The following is a 22,835-nucleotide window of genomic DNA, read 5'->3' on the forward strand; positions in this document are numbered from 1 at the left end:
CACAACATAGTCAGGTAAATCACTCACCGTCACAGTGTTGACATTGTCTATTTACAAGAGACCACACACATATATAAAGATTCCAACAATGAATTTGATCTGCTGTGTCACACTGCACATGCTAAATATGTTCAAGCAACATATTCGCTCAGACATTTCTGATGCTACCCCACTGTCATTGACCAACTACTGTGATGTCATTCAGGTTACTGGCTTCCAGGTTGCAAATGTCTATAAACTACCAAGTATGAACTGGGAACAGCCAGTCTGAACCACTCTCACTCACCCAGCTGTTTATGTGGATGAATTCAACAGCCAACACACTCACTGGGGTTACTCAGAGCCAGATGCAGACAACAAACAATTGGTGGAGTGGGCCTCAAACAACCACCTTTTTCTCATCCATGACCCAAAACAATGGGGTACATTTTACTCAGCTTCTCTATAAACACATGCACTCCTGATGCATGTGGTTTATCACAGAGCAAAGTGGGAATTATGTGTGTGGGGAGGTCCCCTTGTTAAAAGTAATGATAACTATAACTGCATTCACTTCAATGGGAGCTTTGCCTGAATAAATACTTCAGGATTTGAACTAAAGAGGAAACCTGTATTTTGTATTAAGGATAGAAGAGCTTCCAAACAGTATGTTGGGACGCATTAATTCCATTAATATTTCTCTCTTGCCATCTCTGCTTTATTCCCCTTTATCTCTCTGGGTATTTCTTTTTAACCCTGACTGCTCAGCTTCATTTTGTGCCCTCTGTTTTCACTCAACACCTTATTGTTCTCTCCACACCCTTGACCCCCAACGGTCTTTCCTAAGCAAAAGGTGAGACCAATATCATTGGAATCTTTCCCACTGTTCAACTGAGTTGGGCCAAACCAGTTCAAGTTTAACTGTTTTTTATTTCATTGTTGTATAGGTCCATGATTATTCATGGCAATGAAGATCTATAAATGAATGCTTTGGATTATCTGCTCAGGTTGTGAGCAGTGGCAATTAAATCAAACTTACCTTTTAAAAAAGCAGCCTAATTTCAGATGCTTCTCCTTTCAAGCTGGTGTTCACTGCTATGCAAAAGTCACACCTTGCAACCTCTCTTAGGGAATTGCACTTATGTATCAAGAGCAAAATGGACGTGGTAAATGTCCCATGCAATAAAACCCACCTGTCTGCTGAAATGGACAGCTCGCAAAGACAACATCTCTTACATGACAAAGAACTGCTCTGTCAAACTGGGCCCAGTGTGTGTGTTTTGATATCAGCAATTGAAATGAAAAGCAATTTACTTACCAAGCCAACTCCTGTTTAAATACACTGACACAAACACAGGAGGGACTGTGAAGAAATCTACTACTGAGTTAACTTCCAGCCAAAACCACAGCTTGTCATTGGCTGCAATGAACTAGAAAAAGAAAAGGGGAAAGAATCAATTTATAAGCATGTCGATACATCTGTGTGCAATAGTCTCCTTTCTGAAGATTAAGTTCCAGTTTTACTTTAGGAGTTAGTGAAGCAACATTTGGTATCCTCAGATCAGTCACAACTAGGCAGTGGTTTTATCTGGATGATAAAACTATTACTTAACCACATTACTTGGCAACACTAAATTGACAACGGGAGGGCCATATATCAAGTAGAGAAATGAAGAACATTTATGCATTGAGTTCTCAGACCTGCTGCAAGGAGACAGATTCAACAAATCATTCTTTTAGCATTTAGCAAGACTATTTCAGGTAATCCTTTTTTATAAAGTCACCAGGGGAAGAAATCAGATTTCCACCATCCACTCCACTCAAGTTTTCTGAGTATTTGATAGCTGGCACACCCATGTGTTTGGTACCGATTTTTTCCTGGCATTTTTATGATCTCAGCAGCATCATATGTGCTACGTGGGTGATTTTAATGTTCCCTTTTAGGAACTGCCATGCAAAAATTGGTTTAAGGGTAGACACCAAACTCAGATGTACATCAAAGACATTCTTTCATTTAGTTAGAGAAATCAGGAATCTACCCCAGCTAGCTCTTGAACGCTGGACTATAAGATACAAAAGCAGTACCTTTAATACTACAGTTAAAAGCTAAAAGCAGTGTCCATCAACTTTCACTGATAATACACTTTACCATATAATTAATTCTCAAGCCCATGACTCCTACCTGCCAGGACCACTTCAGAACTTTGTTTTACATAAGGTATACATGCTGTATACTAATTGCATTATAACTCCAGAGAGATTATTAGAAAAGGGCAAGTAGTAATAACAATATGATTAAGGTCCCACCCATAAAATGGCCCCTCATGTTTATAAGATGAAAAATATTTCTATATTCACGAACTCACATTAAAATAATTAAACAGACACCTGATTACTCAATTAACATCAAAGGTCTGGCACGAAAATATAACAAGGAGATACTGAGTTTAGGCTAAAACTCAATATAACTATGTTGGGCCGGGGTGTCCCAGACACATTGAGATTTTAGGAGGATATACACAGAAATATTTAGGCACAATGGAGTTGGTTCTTATCGGAATTTTAGCCTCTCATAACTCAGAAATCCCTTGCTTTCAGAAATCAAGTCAAACTGTAAATGAGACTTCATTCAAATGCAGTTTGTTGTTTGCAAAAGTCCCTGGTTTTACTATAATGGTATTGAATACAAATGCTATGAAAGTATGGTGAAGGTAATTCATTTAAATAATTAATAACTCTCAAACAAATTCCATAAATGCAGCAGGATAAACTCCTGGGGGTAATCCTTATCATGCTTCAAGTGTTTGCATGCCATCAGCGAGGTACTTGGCAATATTTTATGCCTCCCAAAGCCGTGATTAGCTCTTGAAAACCATAGCTCTATCATGTCTTATTACCTGACTATCTGGTAATTCATTTAATTTGTGTTTTGTCTTCATTAGTAGTTTGAGAGCTTCTATTTCTCGGTTGCAGCAAACTTGGATACCAGCTGACTAAGAATTTACATAAGATGCATGCATGTGTTTGGACACATATCTTCTAGAGCTGTAGATATAGGAATATTTATATGATTGTGAGTTGCATTTCATTATTTCAGGAGAAAGAGACGGAGAAGGGTGAAGTTAAATAATGTTTCTTCAAATAACTTAACTTGTCAGTAAGTCTTCACAAAAGCACTTTAGTCTGTCAGACTATACTGAAAAAACTTCAGGTAGGAAATAATTGTTATGTATCTAGCAAATTCACTACTGAGCCAATTCTGCCACCTTACTCAAGTTGAGTAAAAACGCATTCCATACTCAGTGTAAATCAGCATGGGTAATACATACATAAACTATTTTCTGTGTGCAAAATGTGTCACAGACCTAAAAAGAGATTAGGACACCTCTGAATTTGTAGTTGCTGGCAATTTACAGGTACTGTGCATTGAATCTGTTCTGACAAGGAGTCAGAATATCTTGATGGTATAGTGGTCACTTTTAAAAACCTAAAATAACCATATCTTAGTATCTGGAATACATTCTATTATGTATTTGTGATACAGAATATGGGAAGTATAGATAATACTTCAAATACTGAGATGATCTAATCTATTTATCAAAGGGCTAATGACTGTATATAGCCTGGGTCAAACTGATCAGATAAAATAACAACCAACCCCGACCTCCTGTTCAAATCACAAACCACATTTTTTACTGGTTCCTAAAATGTTGGTAAACTTTTTCTTAACGTTTTATTCTCAAACACTGCTGCACTTCCAGGTTCTGAGAAGAAACAAAAGCAGAAATGCCAAAATACCAAAACACTGTGTGAACCAGAAACAGAATATGGAGGAAAGCTCATCACAGCATGTTTAAAAGAGTTCCAGCCATTTTGCAGACTTTCTAACCTTTTCAGATTCTCCTATCAGCATTAGTGGCCATGTGGTCCTTGAAAACTTCCAATGCTCCTGCTCTCCCAACTAGCAACTGTAATGTTAATTTCTAGTGCATAGCTCATTCCCCTGAATTTAGCCAAAAAACCCAGCATGCATTATGGGTTCAATTGGCCCAAATATTTATATAAATGACTAGTGATTTTAGGTACTTTGATTTTTGGACGCCCAACCTGATTCCCATTAAAGAGACCTGGTTTGAAGAAAGTGGGGAGAAGACACCAATAATACATTTTCAAAATAAAATTTTCTTTAAGAAATTAGCGCTCACACAGGTGCTAGCTTGACAGCCTCGCAGACACATGATGCACCAGTGAACTTCCCCATACTACGTCACCAACATGAAATTTGAACTGGAGCAAACACATTGAGGAGCACAAGGGTAGTTCAATCACTCATCCTGAGACTGCCCATGGTGGGTGTTTAATGTCAGTGGTTGTGGCAGTTTTTTGATGTAGACATCAATCCATTGGGAACTCGACTGAGACCAAATTCCACACAGGCCACTGAGCAGTATCAGAAGATAGTAGATTGGCAATAGTCTAGGTTGTCAATTGCAATCCCCTTATCCATTCCCCTCACCACTGTTACTTAGAGGCTCTCAGTCCTCAGCCAAAATCTTTACTTACAGGTCTCAGAAACCACATTAATTTCTTGCATTATGGCAAATGAAGAGTTAGGCAGCTGTCAAATAATCTCCGAGTACATCATTGCTTTCCCTACCCTGAACCACACAACATAATTCAAGGTACTTACACGCAAGCCGAAGTAGAGTAGGAAGAACACGTTGAAAGCCATGTCTATCTGTAATGTGAAATCTTTGTAGAAATTCTGGCAGGATTCTATTGGGCTATTTGAAAGAAAAAGAAATTGAATAAACTGGTGGCATCAGAGTACATGGAAAATGTCTTTTTTCCCCACTTTGTTTTGATAAAAGCCTGAATTTAGGAGCAACCATTTTGTTTTCCAACCCCCCGCAAAGTACAAGCAGGCATTTCCAAAAAGAACATTTAATTCATTCAGTCAGTCACTCATTCATTCCTAGTGTTCACATGTTCAGGTAACTCCCTGAAAAGAAACATGCAGACATCTTAAGGAAAGACAAGCAGGAGAATACCTTGGGATCCCCTAACTCCACATTAACCCTTAAAGAACTGACTTCTTTTTATTGGATACACAACTAGTTAGGAACTAAATCTAACAGGCACACAATTTCACTGATACATTAAACATTTCAAATTAATGTCATAATGTGAAACCTTAAAAACTGTAGTTGCTTATGAATACATCACCCATTAGCAACCTGGGGGAGTTTGTGTTGATAGGATTCCTTGTTTTTATAAACAGTTTTTTTTTTACATGTCTAGATACATACTTTATGTACAGTACTATGACCTGAGTAGGAAAGCAGTATAGCCCACTAGTAAAAATTAAACAACAACAAAATTGTGGAATTTGAAGCAGTACTCTAAGGGTTAATTTCTGCATGCAGGTTAATTAACTACCTTTGTGTGTGCAAGCAGACATTGCACATTCTAGCATATTATATTAAGAATAAGGTAGGTCCAACTCCAAAGCATACTCTATACAAACTGGTACTTTATGGCATACTTAGATCTACAGGCTTGGAGAGCTAAGGAAGGAGACCTTTTCTATGGATATAACTAGTGATTTATTTTTGAAATTCCTAGATCAGATTAGGGAAGCCACAGAAAGGTCTTCAAGTTGCAGACCAAGGTAAACAGCATGTCTCAATATATATAGCAAATGATCTTTTAACCATCATAGTTGTATAAAGAGAAAGGGGAAAATATACTTCCTAGCTGGAAAGTTCTTGATCATTTAGAACCATGGAAAATACACTTTTAAGATAGAGATGCAGAATTTTCTTGGCTTCCCCAGTGCAAATAAATCACTGAGTATAATACCAGTTAGTATAGTTGTACCTCTGCAAATATGATGCTGAATTGCTCAACAAGCAAGGTTCTATGCATTATGAATATCAGTAACCTAATTTAAGGCATAAAAGAAATTAGCTGGGCTACCAGGTCATTTAAACATGCAGTCAAGTTCTCTCCATTTCTTGTATACATTACAGGTCAAACAAGGTAAGTACGGCATGCCCTCTCTTGACTTTAGATGCATAAAAATATGGCCAAGGTCTCCCCGACATACAATAACCTAGGGTTTTAAGAAACCTCAGTGCTGTAGGAAACTGTATTCAAAATGTTTATTAAAAAACACTGTTTTGCTAAGATGTGAACATTACAAAACATACTACCTATATTATAGCTGAAAAACTGATTTACAAAAGCAGGCAGGCAGACAAAAACAGCCAAAAATTAACTCATGGTATTAAAATTTGCATCCGACACTCTACTCACACAGATTTAGCTACAAAAAAGGAGAGGATATAAGCAGAGAACCAGTAAGTACCCCTTGTGTGAGGGCATTTTTGAGAGCAAAGGATCTTGTTACAAAAAGGCAGGATACACATTTGAGTCGCTATGCACCATAACAACAAAAATCAAAGTAAGTACAATAGAAACAGAAAAAATTATGCTGCACCAATACAGGGTCTGAAGACCTCTAGTTCTCAGTTACACCACTGCAAAATCAGTAGTAACTCCACTGAAATCAATGGACTTACACAGGTGTAACACCAGACAAGAATAACCAGGCATATTATCTTCCCTTCCACTGCCATGTAGTGTTCAGCATGCTTGCAGTTGGAAAGAGTCAGCCAGGATTGCAGTTAATGCCTGCATCTGTGAACCACTGTCCTTTCCAGAAATCCGCAAGATTTTTACAGGTTAGCCAATGCTGACCATTGCTTCTCGTGTTTCTACAGCGCTTAACAAAATGACCCTCTGATCCAGATTCAGGACTGTGGGTGTTATCAAAATATAAATACCAGCACTATTACTCGTACCTCTCAAGTGTCCCTTATTTCAAGTCCCTCATTTTTAGTCCCCATATTACTTTCATTGCACACAAATGTGGTGTCCTTTCACTTTTATTGTTGAAAATTATTTGTATCAGAAATGTAGGATTCATGGAAAGGATTTGACTTTCCTGAATGAATGATGTAGGGTTGGGTTTTTGTCATCCGTGGTGACTTACCTTTGGGCCATGACACTCTGCTATGTTGCTGATGATACCACACTTAACCGTAACCAATTTCCTCCCCCATGCTATAGAAAATAACATGTTACCACAGGTTCATTTTTTCTTGCCCAAGTCTATAAACAGTATATATCCCATGAAAAAGAAAAAAAAACTGTACAAAAGAATTCACCATGGGGTCAGTCTAGGAGAATATGTCTAACAGCTCGGCATGGAGATCCTGAAGGAACCAGGGATAACCACTCTTTCTGTTTCTCTTCAGCCAATAAAACATTAAAGTGTATCTTTTCAGTCTAATATGCAGAAAGTATCAGACTTGAAACTCCCATTAACAACATGGGAGCTGCACTTATCTCCCTGTACTTCAAGTGGAAAATATAACCCCAGAGTTTCTGCTGCATTTTTTAGAAACAAAACATTTTGGTCAGCTCATACTAAAGGCTCCATTCTCCCCTCTGTACCTGGGTGGGATTCATATTTCCAGGAGGCATTAGATCATGTTAGAATTATATCTATTACACTGGAGGTTTTTTTTATGAATATAAAAAACTCCATACAGAATATTTTTATATAGTGGAACTGAACAAGGGCATACTTAATTTTCTACTCACTGACACAGGTGTAAATCAAGAGACTGGCAGGACTTGAGATTCAGTCTCAATGGCAGAACGTAACCCCATCACATCTGAACTAATTTTGTCATTCTAATTGTAATATTTATCTGCTCCCAAAAAGCCTGGCTCTGTTATGCTGATCTGAAGATGGTTCCAAGAAACCAGCAACATCAGAAGCAGCTATGGTTCATTGACTCTTCAGAACAGACACACACAGCATCCGTTTGACATTACACAGGGACATGCTGCTGACAATTTACCAAAGGGCTCTGTAAGCAGTTGCACTCACTGCTGTAGCACCCACTGGTGTCAGAGCATGGCACTGCAGGGTCTTCTTCTCTAATTCCTGCCATTAACCACTCCTTTGGCCCTATAATGGCCTGTTTCTGACTACAACTTCCATAGGCCAGCCCCACAGCCAGGTCACCTCATTCCAGCTCTGTCCCTTCTGCAGTAACAAAAGAATCCACACCAACATCCAAACAGAATATCCTTCTGCCTCTCTTGTGCTACACTGAAATTCCGTGCTTTGCAGACTCCAACTCCCAGGCATTGGAGAGTTGTATTTTGCTCCTTTGGCAAAGCATTGCCTCCCAGGGCTTATCCCTGAAGGCCTCTCCCCCTTGCAGTTTTTCCCATTGCCTCCCCTCTCCTCCCTAGGGGCTCTGGCAGCTTCTCTCTGGTACCTCCCTGTTCCTAACAGACGCTATCCCAAGGCCTCCCACAGGAGCCTGACCCGTTCCCTGTTCTCCACATCCTGCCTTCACCAGGCTCTTCTCAGAGATAGCGCTTACCTTGTTCACCTTCCTTCACTGAGCTCTTTTCCCATTCTGTGTAGTCCTCCCTGACCCTTTCATAGCTGAAACCACTGGTTGTAATTAAATCCCCTGATCTGCATCAGTTGGGAGATAATTGCTATCTCACAGGCAAGGCAGAGCGCAACTCCTCTGAAAGGGCCAGGCAGCCTGTGACACGACCCAATTGCTTCCCATACCATTTGCCTGCAATAAACTTTGTGTACAGAAAACACACATGCTACAGACAAGAGAATTGTGAGACTGGTGGATCTATCCAAAAGGTGAATGTTCATATGAAATTGCACATTGCTGGAATTGTTTGTACTGTGTTACCAGAAATAAATGATAGGCTGCGTACATGGAGAGTATAGCAGTGTCCACCTTGAATAATTTGAAGTGGTAAATATCTGGTTTGACAGGCTTGGAGTATCTTCTCTCTCACCCCCTACCCCCCTATTTGGTTCACTCTGACCAAAATTTTTGTTCTGCAGAGGTATTTATGTTATAATAAGCTTGCTCTGCAGACGTATGTTTACAAGGCCCACAAATAAGGCATCTACACCAGAGACCAAACCACTACCCTGAACCTAATTTCAATTGATGTCAACATTTTAATAAGGGGCTCCCAGGAGACCCCCAAATCCCCTGCAACTCAACACTTATCACAAAGTTGGGGTGGAATGTAGCATACCTCGGTTAAATGGAAGAATAAAAGACTAAATCTGGGCTCTCTTTTACTTACTTCCACAAGAACCAGGGATTTCCTTATTTTCACTTTTCATATTCACTTTCCTCTGATTTGGGAGCCCTGACAAGAGACTATTATTCTGTGCCTGTTCTTAGATCACTTATTTCTCCTTTGGGATGGAGGGGGAGGGGTAAAAAATTCTAATGTTAAAAGGCTTTTTGGGTAGAAAGGGAGCCTTCAAGTTGTGTATAAACATGAAATCTCACAAGAAAAGGCTTACTATTGTCTGGTTCCAACCAGGTTGGAAATACCACAAGAATATCCATTTTCACAGTATTTCAGTGCTTGATTGAAAGCCATGGACCCCATGTGTTTATCCACACAACAGGTAAAATATGGGAATGATCAGTGCACGCTCCATCATGATGCTACAGCACTGTTGCTTAGCCATGACCTAGGAAGACTATATGTCTCTTTGCGGAGACAGCCAATCATGACGACTTTTTGGGGGGTGTTTTTGTGAGGTAGATACTTACTGAATGACAGTAGCAGTTGATCATCCCAACCCAGGTCAAATTGAAACTGGTGTTCTATATCTCATTACTAAATCTCCCTTTTATCTGTGTCTGGGATCGGTCTTTTTAGAGGGATGAGTTCTGCCAGCTGTTAGGTTAAACTGCTAGTTACATTTTATTTTTTGTTCTTGTAATTTGTGGCATAGGACCTAGATAGGTGCCCATTTTCGGTTTTGTACAAGTCCAAAGAATACAGAAAGAAATAGTGAACTTTAAAACAATACAAATAAAAAGTACTCAAGTTTTTAGCTTTCAAGGCATATTTAACTAATTTATATTTGTAAAACACTTTAAAGATGAAAAGTGCTATGTATAAGCCAGCAAGATCAATATTAATGCAACAACTGAGTGAACAGTGCAACACGATTGCAAAAAAAGCAAACATCGTTCTGGGACGTATTAGCTTGAGTGTTGTAAGCTAGAAACAAAAAGTAATTCTTCTGCTCTATTCCATGCTGATTAGGCCTCACTTGGAGTTTTGTGTCCCGCTCTGGGCACCACATTTCAGGAAAGATGTGGACAAATTGGAGGAAGTCCAGAGAAGAGCAACAAAAATGATTAAAGATCTAGAAAACATGATCTATGAGAGAAGACTGAAAAAACTGGAGAAAACTAAGAGGGGACATAACAATTTTCAAGTACTTAAATGGTTGTTAGAAGGAGGAGAGGGAAAAATTGTTCTCCTTAACCTCTGAAGATAGGACAAGAAGCAATGGGCTTAAACTGCAGGGTGGTTGAACTTGGACGTTAGAAAAAACTTCCAACTGTCAGGTAGTTAAGCACTGGAATAAACTGCTGAGGAGATTGGCTAACCTACTCTTAAAAATCTCCAATGATGACGATTCCAGAAACACTGGTCAGGAATCGTCTAGAATCGAGACTCTAGAAAATGCTTAGTCCTGGCATGAGTGCAGAGGACTGGACTAGACGGCCACTTGAGGTCCCTTCCAGTTCTATGATTCTATGATCTCTGCCCACTGATATCGTTATTTACTATTCTAAGAATAGGAAACAAACTGATCCAAGTTATTGTAATGTGACCATCGATCATTATTGTAATTAGTAACATATTTCAAATTCTGTGTCTTTGGATGTTAAATATAGCTACTGGAGCATGCAGCAATAGGGGAAAAGATGGAGGAAAGCCATTGCATGTCGTAACTAATACCTACCTAGAATCCATATGACAGATTTGGCTTGGAAGGAAAGTTTTCTTTCTAACAGTGGCTGAGGTATGCTCTCTGGCACACCACATCTTATTTATCAATATTAGTGGATTAGACAAAAAGTAAGAAATGTTTCACTTGGACCTAAACAAAGTGATTAAGAGATCTAGTATGACCCCAATGGGCAACAGCATGACAGCTGAGTAATGGCACAGATTGAGCTCTGGGGAGATTTTGATTTTGATTTTATTCAAGAATTAAAAGAACCCTGGTATTACCTCATTGGAGGTCATTCGTTTCACCTTTCCTCTTCTTTCCACTTTCCCTTTAAGAGTTGCATGCACTGGCACAGGGCTGCAAAGTTTGGGTTGCTTATGAAATTTACATTTTTTTAAAAAAATTATATTTCTCAGAGGTGCTGAACTCCCCCAATTCCTATTACAAAACATAGGCCTGATTCTGCAAGACTTTTAACACCACATACATTTGGAAGAAGTCTCCACCTGACAATGTCCCCTTAAACTCCTTTTATACGTTTTTGGGGAGACAGGGTTAAGGTGGTTGGTTTTAAGGTTTGGGCTGGGGTTTTTTTGTTTTTGTTTTTCCTGTGTTTCAGTGACACAATATAAACATGAAACTAGGCCAAAGACAAGAAGTATCATATATGAGAACAGAAGTTCATCTGAAGAAGTGTGTCTTCTCTTACTCTCACCCTGGATAGCTTCATTTACCCTGGACAAGAATGACTACCTAGCAAAGACAAGCACATAACAAAAGACAAGAACCCACTGTGCAGTTATAAAAATGGACTCCTAGCAAGCAAATTTTACATCCTGGTGAAGTAAATACCATAATTAAAACAAATCAGAGTGAGACACTCAGTAAGAATGTAAAGTGTTGGAGAGCCACGGAGAGTAATAAGGGACATGACAGGTTTGTTTCCTTTTTTTTTTTTTTTTTTATTCAAGAGCTTTTCATTTACTAACCATGTTTTCTGGACCAAGCAAAGTTCCTTAATTGAAAAGCAAACATTGATTTCCTGCAACACATATATTGATCTGTTCTAAATGCAAGCCAGTTAGTTAAGTGGCTACGTTTGGAAAGCCTCACTTTAAAGCCTGACATTAATAATTTCTCCAGCACCCAAAGGCTTTTAATTATTTCTCTGATGGACCAACATGATATGGCCAAATAACTGACAATGTCTCCTTACTGATAGTGCTTTCAGATGGCACTACAAAGGGTATGTAGGAAGCGGTTGTTTTCTGTCAAAAGGAACACTTGCCATTTGGATCAGAACAATATTTTAAACAGAGGAAAGAGAGGACCCACCATACCACGAAGGATACATACTGGTATCTATGAGCAACGTAGCAGCCCCTAGGACTGGCATCCATTGAACAAAACGTTTGCATGATAAAAAGCTTAGGGCTATACATTTGCAAGAGTTATCTTCCTCTTGTTCATCCTCTAAGATTAACCATAAATGAAGCACACTCTTTCTGTGACACAACCTTTTATCCTAAGAACCAATTATTGCTGTTTTTAATTTATAAACTCATGAGATTCTCATCTCATTCATCCCAGTGTAAATCTGGAGTAAGTCCACTAAAGATCATGGGAGAACTCCATTTTCCACGCTGTCCAAGCAGAGAGCAGAATCTGGCCCTGGGTTGAACAGAAGTGTATTTAGGACTGTGGTAAATGGATGTGTTTATTTCTATGGTTACAGTATTTTCCCTGATTCAATGCAGGGAGCTAAAATTTAACCCAGTTAGTAAGAGAGGCCCAAATTATGGTCCAGCTGAATTCTAGGGGGGTTTTGACACCTACGCTCCTTATCCTTCCTTCATCCCTTGCCACTGATGTTGAGACACTAACATTCTCACATCCCCCAGGCTCGAATCCCTAGGCTACATTTTTAAATCCTCCCCCTTCTGTTTCTGGCTATTGCCAAACCCTGCTGTTTCTTTTTTATACAACAAATTTTTGCCCCCACAGCTAAGACACTGGCCATGGCCCTGATGTCTCTTCCATCTGGGTTATGCAGCTTCTTTCTCTCTGGAGGAAGATATTTCTCATCTCTCTCCACTCCAGTCCTTTCAGAGTGTTTCAGCTGAATTCGTATTGCATGCCTACCACTTGGACCTTCTCACTCTCCTCTTTGAATCTCTCCACTGGCTCCTCATTGCCTAATGAATAACGTTTAAGTTTCTTTTTCCCACCTTAAAGACTACACAGTTCTGCCCCATACTAACATTTCTGCTTTTATCTTCTCCAGCCTGCTTCCCCACAACTGGAATGGCCTACGGTATCTCATTCCTCCCTCGCGTGATTCAAATTCCTCTTAAAAATCCATTAATGCCTGGATGCTCAAACACTAATCCACACTTCAGCATTACACCATCATTCGATGCCTTTACTCACTCAATTTTAAAAAAAAAAAAATCAACAAACATCTTTTGGGTCTCCCGTGTTTTTGACTACATCTACAATTGACTTTATGTCAATTGCAGGCTTCTTTAGATAGCTCCTGTCTCCTCCTCTCCCCAAGAAAACAAAGAAAGATCCTGTCTTTATTTCCCTTTCCTAACATAACATCCCCTTCTAGCATTTATAGTTTGGCACTGTACAATCTGGCACTAGAAATATATCCTTCTAGTTCTACCCTGATTAAAAAATACATTTCAACTCATCTCCTCTGCAGAACTATTACAATATGTTACCAAGTTCTCAGGGCATTGGGAAAGCCTGACTGACTTGTGGCAATTTCTTCTAGGTGAAGCAAACATCGTTTTTCACCTTAATATAACAAATAAAGATGTAGAAAACAATAATGCCATCAGGAAAAAAATAAAATAAAACAAAACATGATTGTTAATAAATAAATCCATATTACTGAGTGTACCTCTGGTCATCTTCCTGAAATCAAGGCCTAAACCACACATCTTTGCTTCATATTCTTTCACCCATATCACTCAAAGAGGCCATTCTTATGCTCAACCGGTATGCATAGAATTAGTTTATCTGGTGGACTTGAGTTTCGATAACAAAGCAGTGTTTTATCAGCAAACAGACTAACAAAACCATCAGTTTTTACGGTTTAGTGGTTAAATTCTGCCCACTATAAATTTACTTCAGCTGAGTTGAGTAAATGAGAGACAAATTTGGCACTTAAAAAATAAATCAAAACATGAATGGGCAAATTACGACTCCACCGTGGGCATAGTAGAGGAGAAGACACCGCAGACAGACTCTTGTCCTTTTTCCCTTTTATGGAGAGGGCTGATACAATGCAGCAGCCAGCGTTCCCTACCGGGGCCACTATCTATTCAATTGTCATGTTGCTGAGGCAGAGGCTGCTGAGGCACTCCACTGGTTGCAAGTCATGGGACTCTCTTGGCCAAATTCCACGGTGACAAAGTCATGCAAGCTGCATGTTGGGTGTCAGAAAACAGATATAAGTGGTAAAGTGGTGTAACTCGGACCGATTCATCATTCTGGAAGTGTGTGACATAAATGCAGATTATATATCAAGGGGGATGAAACAGCTCCAGTGTGAAAAAACAGACTCCCAAACTTTATGTTGCACCAAAATCCATACAGCCAAATTAAGCTGGTGTTTTCAGTGTAACATATAATACAGTACAAAGTCACTTACACGTGTTTGTAACCATCTTATATTGGGTGCCTGATTCTCCTCTCACATGCATGAGTTTTCCATTGGTGTAACCATAGGCATAGGAAGTAGGGGTGTAGTGGTTGCTGCAGCACCCCAGGTTTTGCACCTGGCATCGCAATCTGTGTGCCTGGGTCCCAGCTGCTAGCCCCACTGCTGCCAGGGGGCTGTGCCGCCAGCCTCGGGTCTTGCTCATCTGCTGGTCTGAGAGTCCTGCCGGGCTGCTGGCCTCACACCCAGGGGCTCTGCTGCCAGACCAGGGTCCCGGCCACCAAGCCTGGGGTCCTAGCTACCGGTTCCACATGCGGGGTCTGGGCTGCTGGCCCAGGGTCCCAGCTGCTGGCCCCATGCCTGGGGCTCTGCACCCGCCCCTAGCTGTGGACCCAGCCTCCGCCACGTTACTCCTGTGCGTGTCTCTCCCTTCCTGGAGCCACGGCCCTGCTCCTGCCCCCAGATCTAGCCTCTAGGGGGCGGTGAGGGGCACAGACAGGGATAAGAGGAACAGCACCCCTTGGCTTGACGGAGTTTCCATCATATCCAGGTTTACTTTTCAGTTCAAAGGCTCTCAGCGCCTCCACTCCAAAAACTATTCCAGTGCCACTGGTTGTAACTGCTAGGACTTTAACTGAGTTATTCCTGATTTATACCATTTATACCAACTGACAGAACAATCAGGTGCTAGCTGCTAACTTTGCCTAGCTAAACCAGTGCAATTTGGCTAAACTCAGCAATGAAGTGATGATATAAGTTACACAGCTACACGCTGATTGTTCTGAGACTAAAAATGCTGTACGTCAGGAAAAACTACTGAAGTCGGATGAGTTATACCAGTGTAAAACTCATGCATGCACTTGGCTTAATATGTCCAGGATACTCTGTGGCTCCACTTGATCTCTCTATTGGAAACATTTCTCTAGTATGAGGGAGTCAGGCCCTCATTCTTCCCTAATACAAGTTTTCCTTGAGCTGTAAGTATTCTTAGGAGGGGATAAACTTCCCGTAACACCATCCTTCTGAAAATCCAAACAAAAGCTACAATGCTGCTGCAAACAAAATCCCAAAACACCACATTATGTATCTCCCTCTCAACACACACAATTATTCAACTGTATACAATTGGGATAAACATGCAACATACCTTCTGGACTCAGTACTGCATTTGCAAATACCTGGCAACTCAAAAAAATGCAAAATAGCAATTGCTTAAATTAATAGATAGGGACATCACTTTGGAGAACAGCAAATTTCATGTAAGGTGCCAAAATAATTATAACTAATGCAGATTAATATTCAGTGGTTATCACACAGAAAGAAGAGGCTACATAGCGCTAATTGCAGTAATATAAAATTAAAGAGTAATTTCCCATGGCAATTTTACAGGAGAGAATTATAAAAAATGCCATAACCCTGGGGGTTATCGTACCACCATTCTTCTAAAATTGTACTGCCATCACTCAGATTATTTTTAATTAAAAAAAAAAATTAATGCTACTTGCAATCGCTATTGTCCCCAGCCTATAGGCCACTAAGAAACAGCATGAAACTTCATTATGACAGCAAGCAGAAAGTCCATAGCAAGGTTAAACAGTATATTCCCCACACTCAGAAATGAGGCAGTCAGATTCTCAGTGAAGCTCTTCAAATAGAATTACCTTAGAAAGGATATAGATCTCAATGGCTTGCACTGCAAGGATAAATACATTCTCTCTCTGTCTTACAACGATTTGTCTTTTATCCTAGAAATGTTATGAAGATTGGCACTGGACTTTTTAACCACACCTGTTTAGAAAAGTCAGAACATCCAAAATGTGGAAACTTTTAGCTGATCTGCAGAAATCTACCTTTACTTTTTCATTGTGAGAATCATTAATATGCACATGTAAAAACAAACCATAGTTAACAGGCCAGTGGTGAATGTTCATGCACCACCTAATGAACTGACAATTATTCATAGATTTAGCAAAAGAATATTCTCTTTTATTCTCTAATTATTGAATATGGCAGAGTTGCCTTTTCCTTTTGGTCATCCACCCCTCCATCTTTGACTATTCCACCATGGATTCTGTTTCCACTTCCCTAAGCTGCTACAAGACCTCTTCTCCTCATTGCCTTGCCTGTTGACATATGGGTATAAGTAACTGCCCTGCCTCACCCTAAGTAGACAATCCACTGCACTGTCAATTTTCCTCAGAATGCCTTCCACTTCTGGAGTGGGGACACTTTCAGAACATCTACAAGCCTTTCATCTTGGTGTCTCTTACCACATGGTGACATATTTCAGAGTGGTAGCTGTGTTAGTCTGTATCAGCAAAAACAACGAGGAGTACTAGTGGCACCTTAGAGACCAACAAATTTATTTATGCCCAAATAAATTTGTTAGTCTCTAAGGTGCCACCAGTACTCCTCGTTGTTCTTACCATATGGATTTCTTTGAAAGAAGTTTGCCAATGATCAAATTGTTCCCCATCAACATGTAATTGTTTATATAGCAAATAAAAATCCAGGTTTCTGCCCTAAGGATCTTACAACCTAACTTAGATCTATCACATGAAAATGACAGAGTGGGAAAGTTAAAGATTTCCACCTCATTCTGTTGTATGTCCTTTCTGAATTATCCAATTAAGTAATCATAGAAATCAGGGTTGGAAGGGACCTCAGGAGGTCATCTAGTCCAACCCCCTGCTCAAAGCAGGACCAATCCCCAAGCAGATTTTTGCCCCAAATCCCTAAATAGACCCCTTAAGGATTGAACTCACAACCCTGGGTTTAGCAGGTCAATGCTCAAACCACTGAGCTATCCCTCTCCCACCTAAATATTGTGTCACAGGTCTAAGGGAGACATCTGCTTAATGTAACTAATTTGTACAAAGTAGTAATAAATCAGAGCCTAAAATTAAATAGTTGTGTCTAGTGCAGAAGAAAATGCACGCTAGCTATGAAAGCTAAATGCACAAACTGAGTAGTAGGAATGAGTAGTTACACAACCAGATCAGACATTCTACCATTCTCTTTTGCTGTATGGTTAACATTTACAGCCACTACTCAGGGTGTCAACTGGGGAAATATTGTAAGGTGGTCAGAGTCTGTGTAAGCAGAAAATAAAGACAGTCTTGAATTAACCCAAACTATGGTGTCCTGGGTCTCTAATCTCTATAGCATAGCTCCAGGCTTTCTACTATCTACAGAAACACAAACTATTCATATTGCATTAATTATACCGTCTGAAAGCAACTCCAATAGTAAATAAGTAGATGCTCCTGAGATGATGCAGTCTCATACTTTAAACTAGGAAATAACTCTGTATGAAACTACAAAAGCAGACTTGACACAAACAAACAGTCTTTAACAATCATGGTCCTATTGCTTTCGTTCCTTGTAGGAAACTGTGTTGCTCTGTGCTCCTCACTAATGTCAGAGGTCTTCCAGCACCCAGTGTTGTTTAATTCTTAACCATCTGAAGAGTGAGGCTCTGGAACAGTTTCCAACTACAAGTTGTGAGGACAAACAACTTAATTTTATGAGCGGGCTAGACAAATTTAGGCATGAGATTGCATGATGGGGTCGCTTGTGATGGTGGGTGGGGGGCTCAGCAGCCCTGGGGACCCCTACTGATCTTACAATTTTAAAGCTTATGGTTCAGGGCTTCAGCTAGTCACCTGCAGGGACAAGGAAGAGCTCCTCCCCTCCAATGTATTCTGGAATATTTGTCTCCTTCCTCTAAAGCTTCAGAGATGGGACATGGGGCTGCTGGAGACAGGACATTGGAGAGGGTAGACCAGTGCTCTGAGGGGCATCAAGCATTCTCCCTCTTCGGTGTTTGGCTGGCTGGTTCTTGGTCAGCATGCTTAGTGTCTAACTGATCAGAATATGGGATTGAGAAGGAATTCCTGATAAGATTGAGGGTTTTCACCTCTGCAGCATGTGGGTCACTTGCTGGTATTATCTGGGTATATCACATTTAATCAATTCCCTATCACTGCAGGAGCTTCGGTTGTTGATACAACTCAGTCCCTCCTACTTTTTTTGCCTGTGACACAATTGTTTAGGCTCCCGTGGGCTGTAAAACTTTGGTCTAATTTTGGTGATTGGACTTTGTTGTGGGGGCTGAGTGGTGTTGGTGGCCTGTGCTATGCTGGAGGTCAGACTAGACAAGCTGGTGGTCCCTTCCTTGAAACTAGTGTCCTAGCTCTTCCTGGAATTTTTTGGAAACACTGTCTGTGTGACTCGGCTACTACAAGCCTAGCTATTACCAGGCCAGTGTTTTTATAAATCACCACAGGGGAGCTCTGCTGGTTTATTCTCATTCTGCTTCACTGACACACAGGCAGAGATAAGTTCCCTGGCTACTTATCCTGATGCAACATCCTCCCTACTCTCAAGGGTAATCATCGGGTACTCTGGCAATATCCCGGGCATCGCAGCATAGCATAAACTTTCTACATTGAATCTGGACTAGGAAATCCAGGCAACATTTACCCCCAGCTCATATAAACATTTGTGACTGTGTCAGCTTTACTGACTCCTGTTTCCCTGGCTCTTCCCTTTGAGCTCAGTTAATCTTTGTCACTTTTAGCATCCCCTCCCGCCCCTTCCCCCCTACTAAATCCCTGTACTCATCTTATATGACCCTCTTTCCCTATGCATATTACAAGCATAGTAGTAAACCTTTCTTCCTGGAAGTCTTGACATCAGAGTTGCTCCAACTGGGGGACCAGATTACATCCTATTTGAACGTGACACTGGTCTGTTATGGCAAGATACAGTAACAAAATGCAGATCCTGTTAAAGATTCACAGAAGTCACATTTACCTTGCACATTTACCTTACCTGTCTTATTTGTTTAAATGTAAAGAATAACAATGTAAGGGAAATCACATTTTTTATGTCTATGTCTATTGAACACTATGAGCTCCTGAAAATACAATATGGCAAACAGAAATAAAACAGAGATGTAATTTTAGAGACATAACTTAATATCCCTACTTCAACTTTTCAGACAAGAAAGTTGTTTTAAATCTGAATGACAAATACTGACTCCTGGTGATCTGTTAAAGCCAAAGCCTGGTTTGCTAAAGTAGATCAGTATTTCTCAGACTTTTGTATTGGTGACCCCTTTCACACAGCAAACTTATGAGTGCGATCCCCCCTTATAAATTAAAAACACTTTTTTTTTAATTTAACACTGTTATAAATGCTGGAAGCAATGCGGAGTTTGGGGATGGAGGCTAACAGCTCGCAACCCCTCATGTAATAACACTGTGACCCTGAGGGGTCACAACCCCCAGTTTGAGAACCCCTGAAGTAGATTAACTCCACCACCACATCTGCTTTTAACCAGTCACTTTATCTCCCTTTCAAAATGGAGATAAGGGCAGGCAGCTTGCAGTAGTGTAACAAGCTATCACAAAAGGGCTCTATCATAAACAGATGGTTAAGGGTTAATGTCTCTTTTACCTGTAAAGGATTAAGAACTTAGTGACCTGGTGACACCTGACCAGTAGACGCATGGTTTGGGAATATAGATACTTTCAAATCTTGGTGCAGGGAAAGTCTGTGGTTGTGCGGTTGTTTTGTTTTCATCTGGGCTAAGAGGGCCAGACCGTACACCCAGGGTCCATAACTTTCTGAATCAGTCTTCATGTTTCAAATTGTAAGTATAGGCCAGGAAGGCGGATAGTCTATGTTTTTTTCTTAACTGTAAATGTGTCTTTGGCGGAAGAGTTTTACTCAGTTGCTGAACTTTGAATCCAGGTTAGAGGGGGAGTCCTCTAGCTAGATGAAGTCTGAGTACCTGTAAGCAGTTTCCATCGCTGAGTTTACACGAGAGAATTTTGTAGCATTTCTTCTTAATTAAAAGGTTTTGTTAAGAACCTGATTGATTTCCTTGTTTGGAAATCCAGGGGATTGAGTCTTAAGAACTCACCAGGGAGTGTGAGGGGGAAAAGGAAGGAAGGGTTAATTCCTCTTTGTTTTAAGATGCCAGGACGTTGGATCTGTGTAGCTTCCCAAGGCAACTCAGGGAGGGGAAAGTTGGGGGGGGGAGAAAGGAGGGCATATGGTTTATTTATCCTTGTTTTAAGACCCAAGGGGTTTGGGTCTTGGGTTCCCCAGGGAAGGTTTTGGGGGAACAGGAAGTGTGCCAAACACTATATTTTTGGCTAGTGGCAGCATACCAAATTTAAGCTAGTAATTAAGCTTAAAAGTGATCATGCAGGTCCCCACTTTTTTGGACGCTAAAGTTCAAAGTGGGGAAAAACCCTTGACAGGCTCAAAGGGAGAGACTTTAGCTCCATCATCTGCAGAATTGGGAGGATGCAAAACCACTTCATGCCCAAGGTGGGAGACAATATGAGGAATTATATTGATAGAATAAAAGATTTACAGCTCTTATCTGACAATATATCAAAATGCTTTACAAACATTTGTTAAGCCTTATAACTGAGGGAGGGAAGTATTCTTATCCCAGCTGATGAGGAAAACTCATGAATAGCAAGGTTAAGTGCCTTGCTCAATACCACACAGTGGCAGAGTCAGAAACAGATCTCTGCTCACACTGCTTCCACATTGGAAGGAAGTACTTCCTTCATTCTACAAAAACACTTCTGGTCAATTCAGAAACAGCACTGGCAAGATCCTCCATCTCTCTTCAGCAGAAGGATAACCAGTATTATATAGGACCCTAAATATGTAAAAAAGTAAAGGCGAAAAATAGTAGAGAATCCTCAGAGCTGCAAGACATCACTAGACATCACACTACAGCTGTTGTAAAATGATGTTCTTTCAGCAATGTTCATTATTTCTGTTCCATTCTGAATATATTTGTCTGTATTCATTGGATTCTTTAAAAGCAAATTTTAAAGTATTTTTTCACATTTACAATTCCACTTATCTACATAATTTTTCATGCTTAAAATACCATGAAAATGAAGACTAATGCAAAGTGTGGGTGTATGTGGAGGTAGGGGGAGGGCGGAAAGTGGGCAATGCATAGCCTCCATGCATCACAGATTGCTAGAGAATACTTAATCAATCTTGAAAGGAAAACATATAGCGCATAACATTTGGACACATACTGAACACAAGATCTGTGTGATTACATCTGCTAATCAATAATACCACCAAACTAAGTTTAGAGAAGATGCTCAAAATACTATATATTCTGGTAGTAAGTTTCCCAGCGGTGATATGTCATTATTTCATCAAGACCCAACCTTTACAATTAGTACTAATCACACACCTCTTGCCACTTTAGATTAAAGGTTTCTGTCAACACATCTAAGAACAAATATTAATGAAGTGCTATTTTGGACAGTCCAAACAGTTTGCAAAAGGAGTTTAGAACAGGACTGTGATTCTTCATATCAAACCTCAATCAATACTTTTGGTGGTATTTGTTAATGGAATTAATTTAAAATTATTTTGCAGGTTAAATATAGCAGATGATAGTACTTTAAGTTTCTTCCCAAAGCTTTATATTTGATAAGAACTGATATTTTAATCCTAACTGTTGCCAACATAGCCTACTGTGAAGAGGCTTTGAGATCAATAGGAGGCTTACCTGACTTTTGAATGCTTTTAGCATTTACTCAGCCCTCATCTAAGAATAATAGCAAGTAGGTAATATGTTCTCTCTGACTCTCTCCTGCCGACCCAACCCCTCTGTTAGCGCTTATCCATTTGGTTGGCTACCATATGATGCCAGACATTTTAAATTGACAGACCTGATACATATTGGGACTAATTTAGTTCTATAAGAGTGTAACTTCAGATACTGATAACTATAATTTATATTTGTTCAAACTTTCTTTTTTTTAATTCTGGTTCATGCACTTGATGCTTAAGACTGCATTCAGTGTATAGGCAATTAGGATAAGCACATTGACATGCACAGGCAGTACAAGAATAAAATATAATTAATCCCATAGACAACCAAAAAGGTGAAGTTGCATCATGCAATGAAATCACAGTTTAGCCTTGGCTGCCATGCAGAAAAAACCTACATCAATGAGTCTGCAGTGCGGCTCCTAGGTAAGAGTTGATATGAAAGAGGTGAGTTATTTCAGCAATGAGACACAGGCTGAAAATGTTTATACTACTATAAACAAAAATACTGTACTTAGCACCAGCTTAACACACTAGAAAAGGAAGCTCTCTGAAGGAGAAAGATTAACGAGCTTGAAATCAATCTATGTTTTTCTATGCATTTTGGTATGTCATTTTAAAAAGTAACCTTATTAGAGCTTTCAAACCAAACCTTAATTTTCAAGATGTTTTAAA

The 22,835-nt window shown here is 39.9% G+C and overlaps 1 protein-coding gene across 17 annotated transcripts in view; it reads right to left on the bottom strand.

Annotated features, from left to right (window-relative positions):
- KCNMA1 (potassium calcium-activated channel subfamily M alpha 1) overlaps positions 1-22,835 on the bottom strand; it is a 902,086-nt gene that overhangs the window by 295,892 nt on the left and 583,359 nt on the right. For all 17 annotated transcript variants that reach the window (XM_075072755.1, XM_075072754.1, XM_075072751.1 and 14 more), the window contains exons 4-5: positions 4,670-4,763; positions 1,298-1,409 (exon numbers count right to left, since the gene is read on the bottom strand). In XM_075072755.1, the coding sequence (XP_074928856.1) occupies positions 1,298-1,409; positions 4,670-4,763 (206 nt within the window). The remainder of the gene's footprint in view (positions 1-1,297; positions 1,410-4,669; positions 4,764-22,835) is intronic.

Source organism: Chelonoidis abingdonii, chromosome 15, assembly GCF_003597395.2.
Source record: "Chelonoidis abingdonii isolate Lonesome George chromosome 15, CheloAbing_2.0, whole genome shotgun sequence".
NCBI lineage: Eukaryota > Metazoa > Chordata > Testudines > Testudinidae > Chelonoidis > Chelonoidis abingdonii.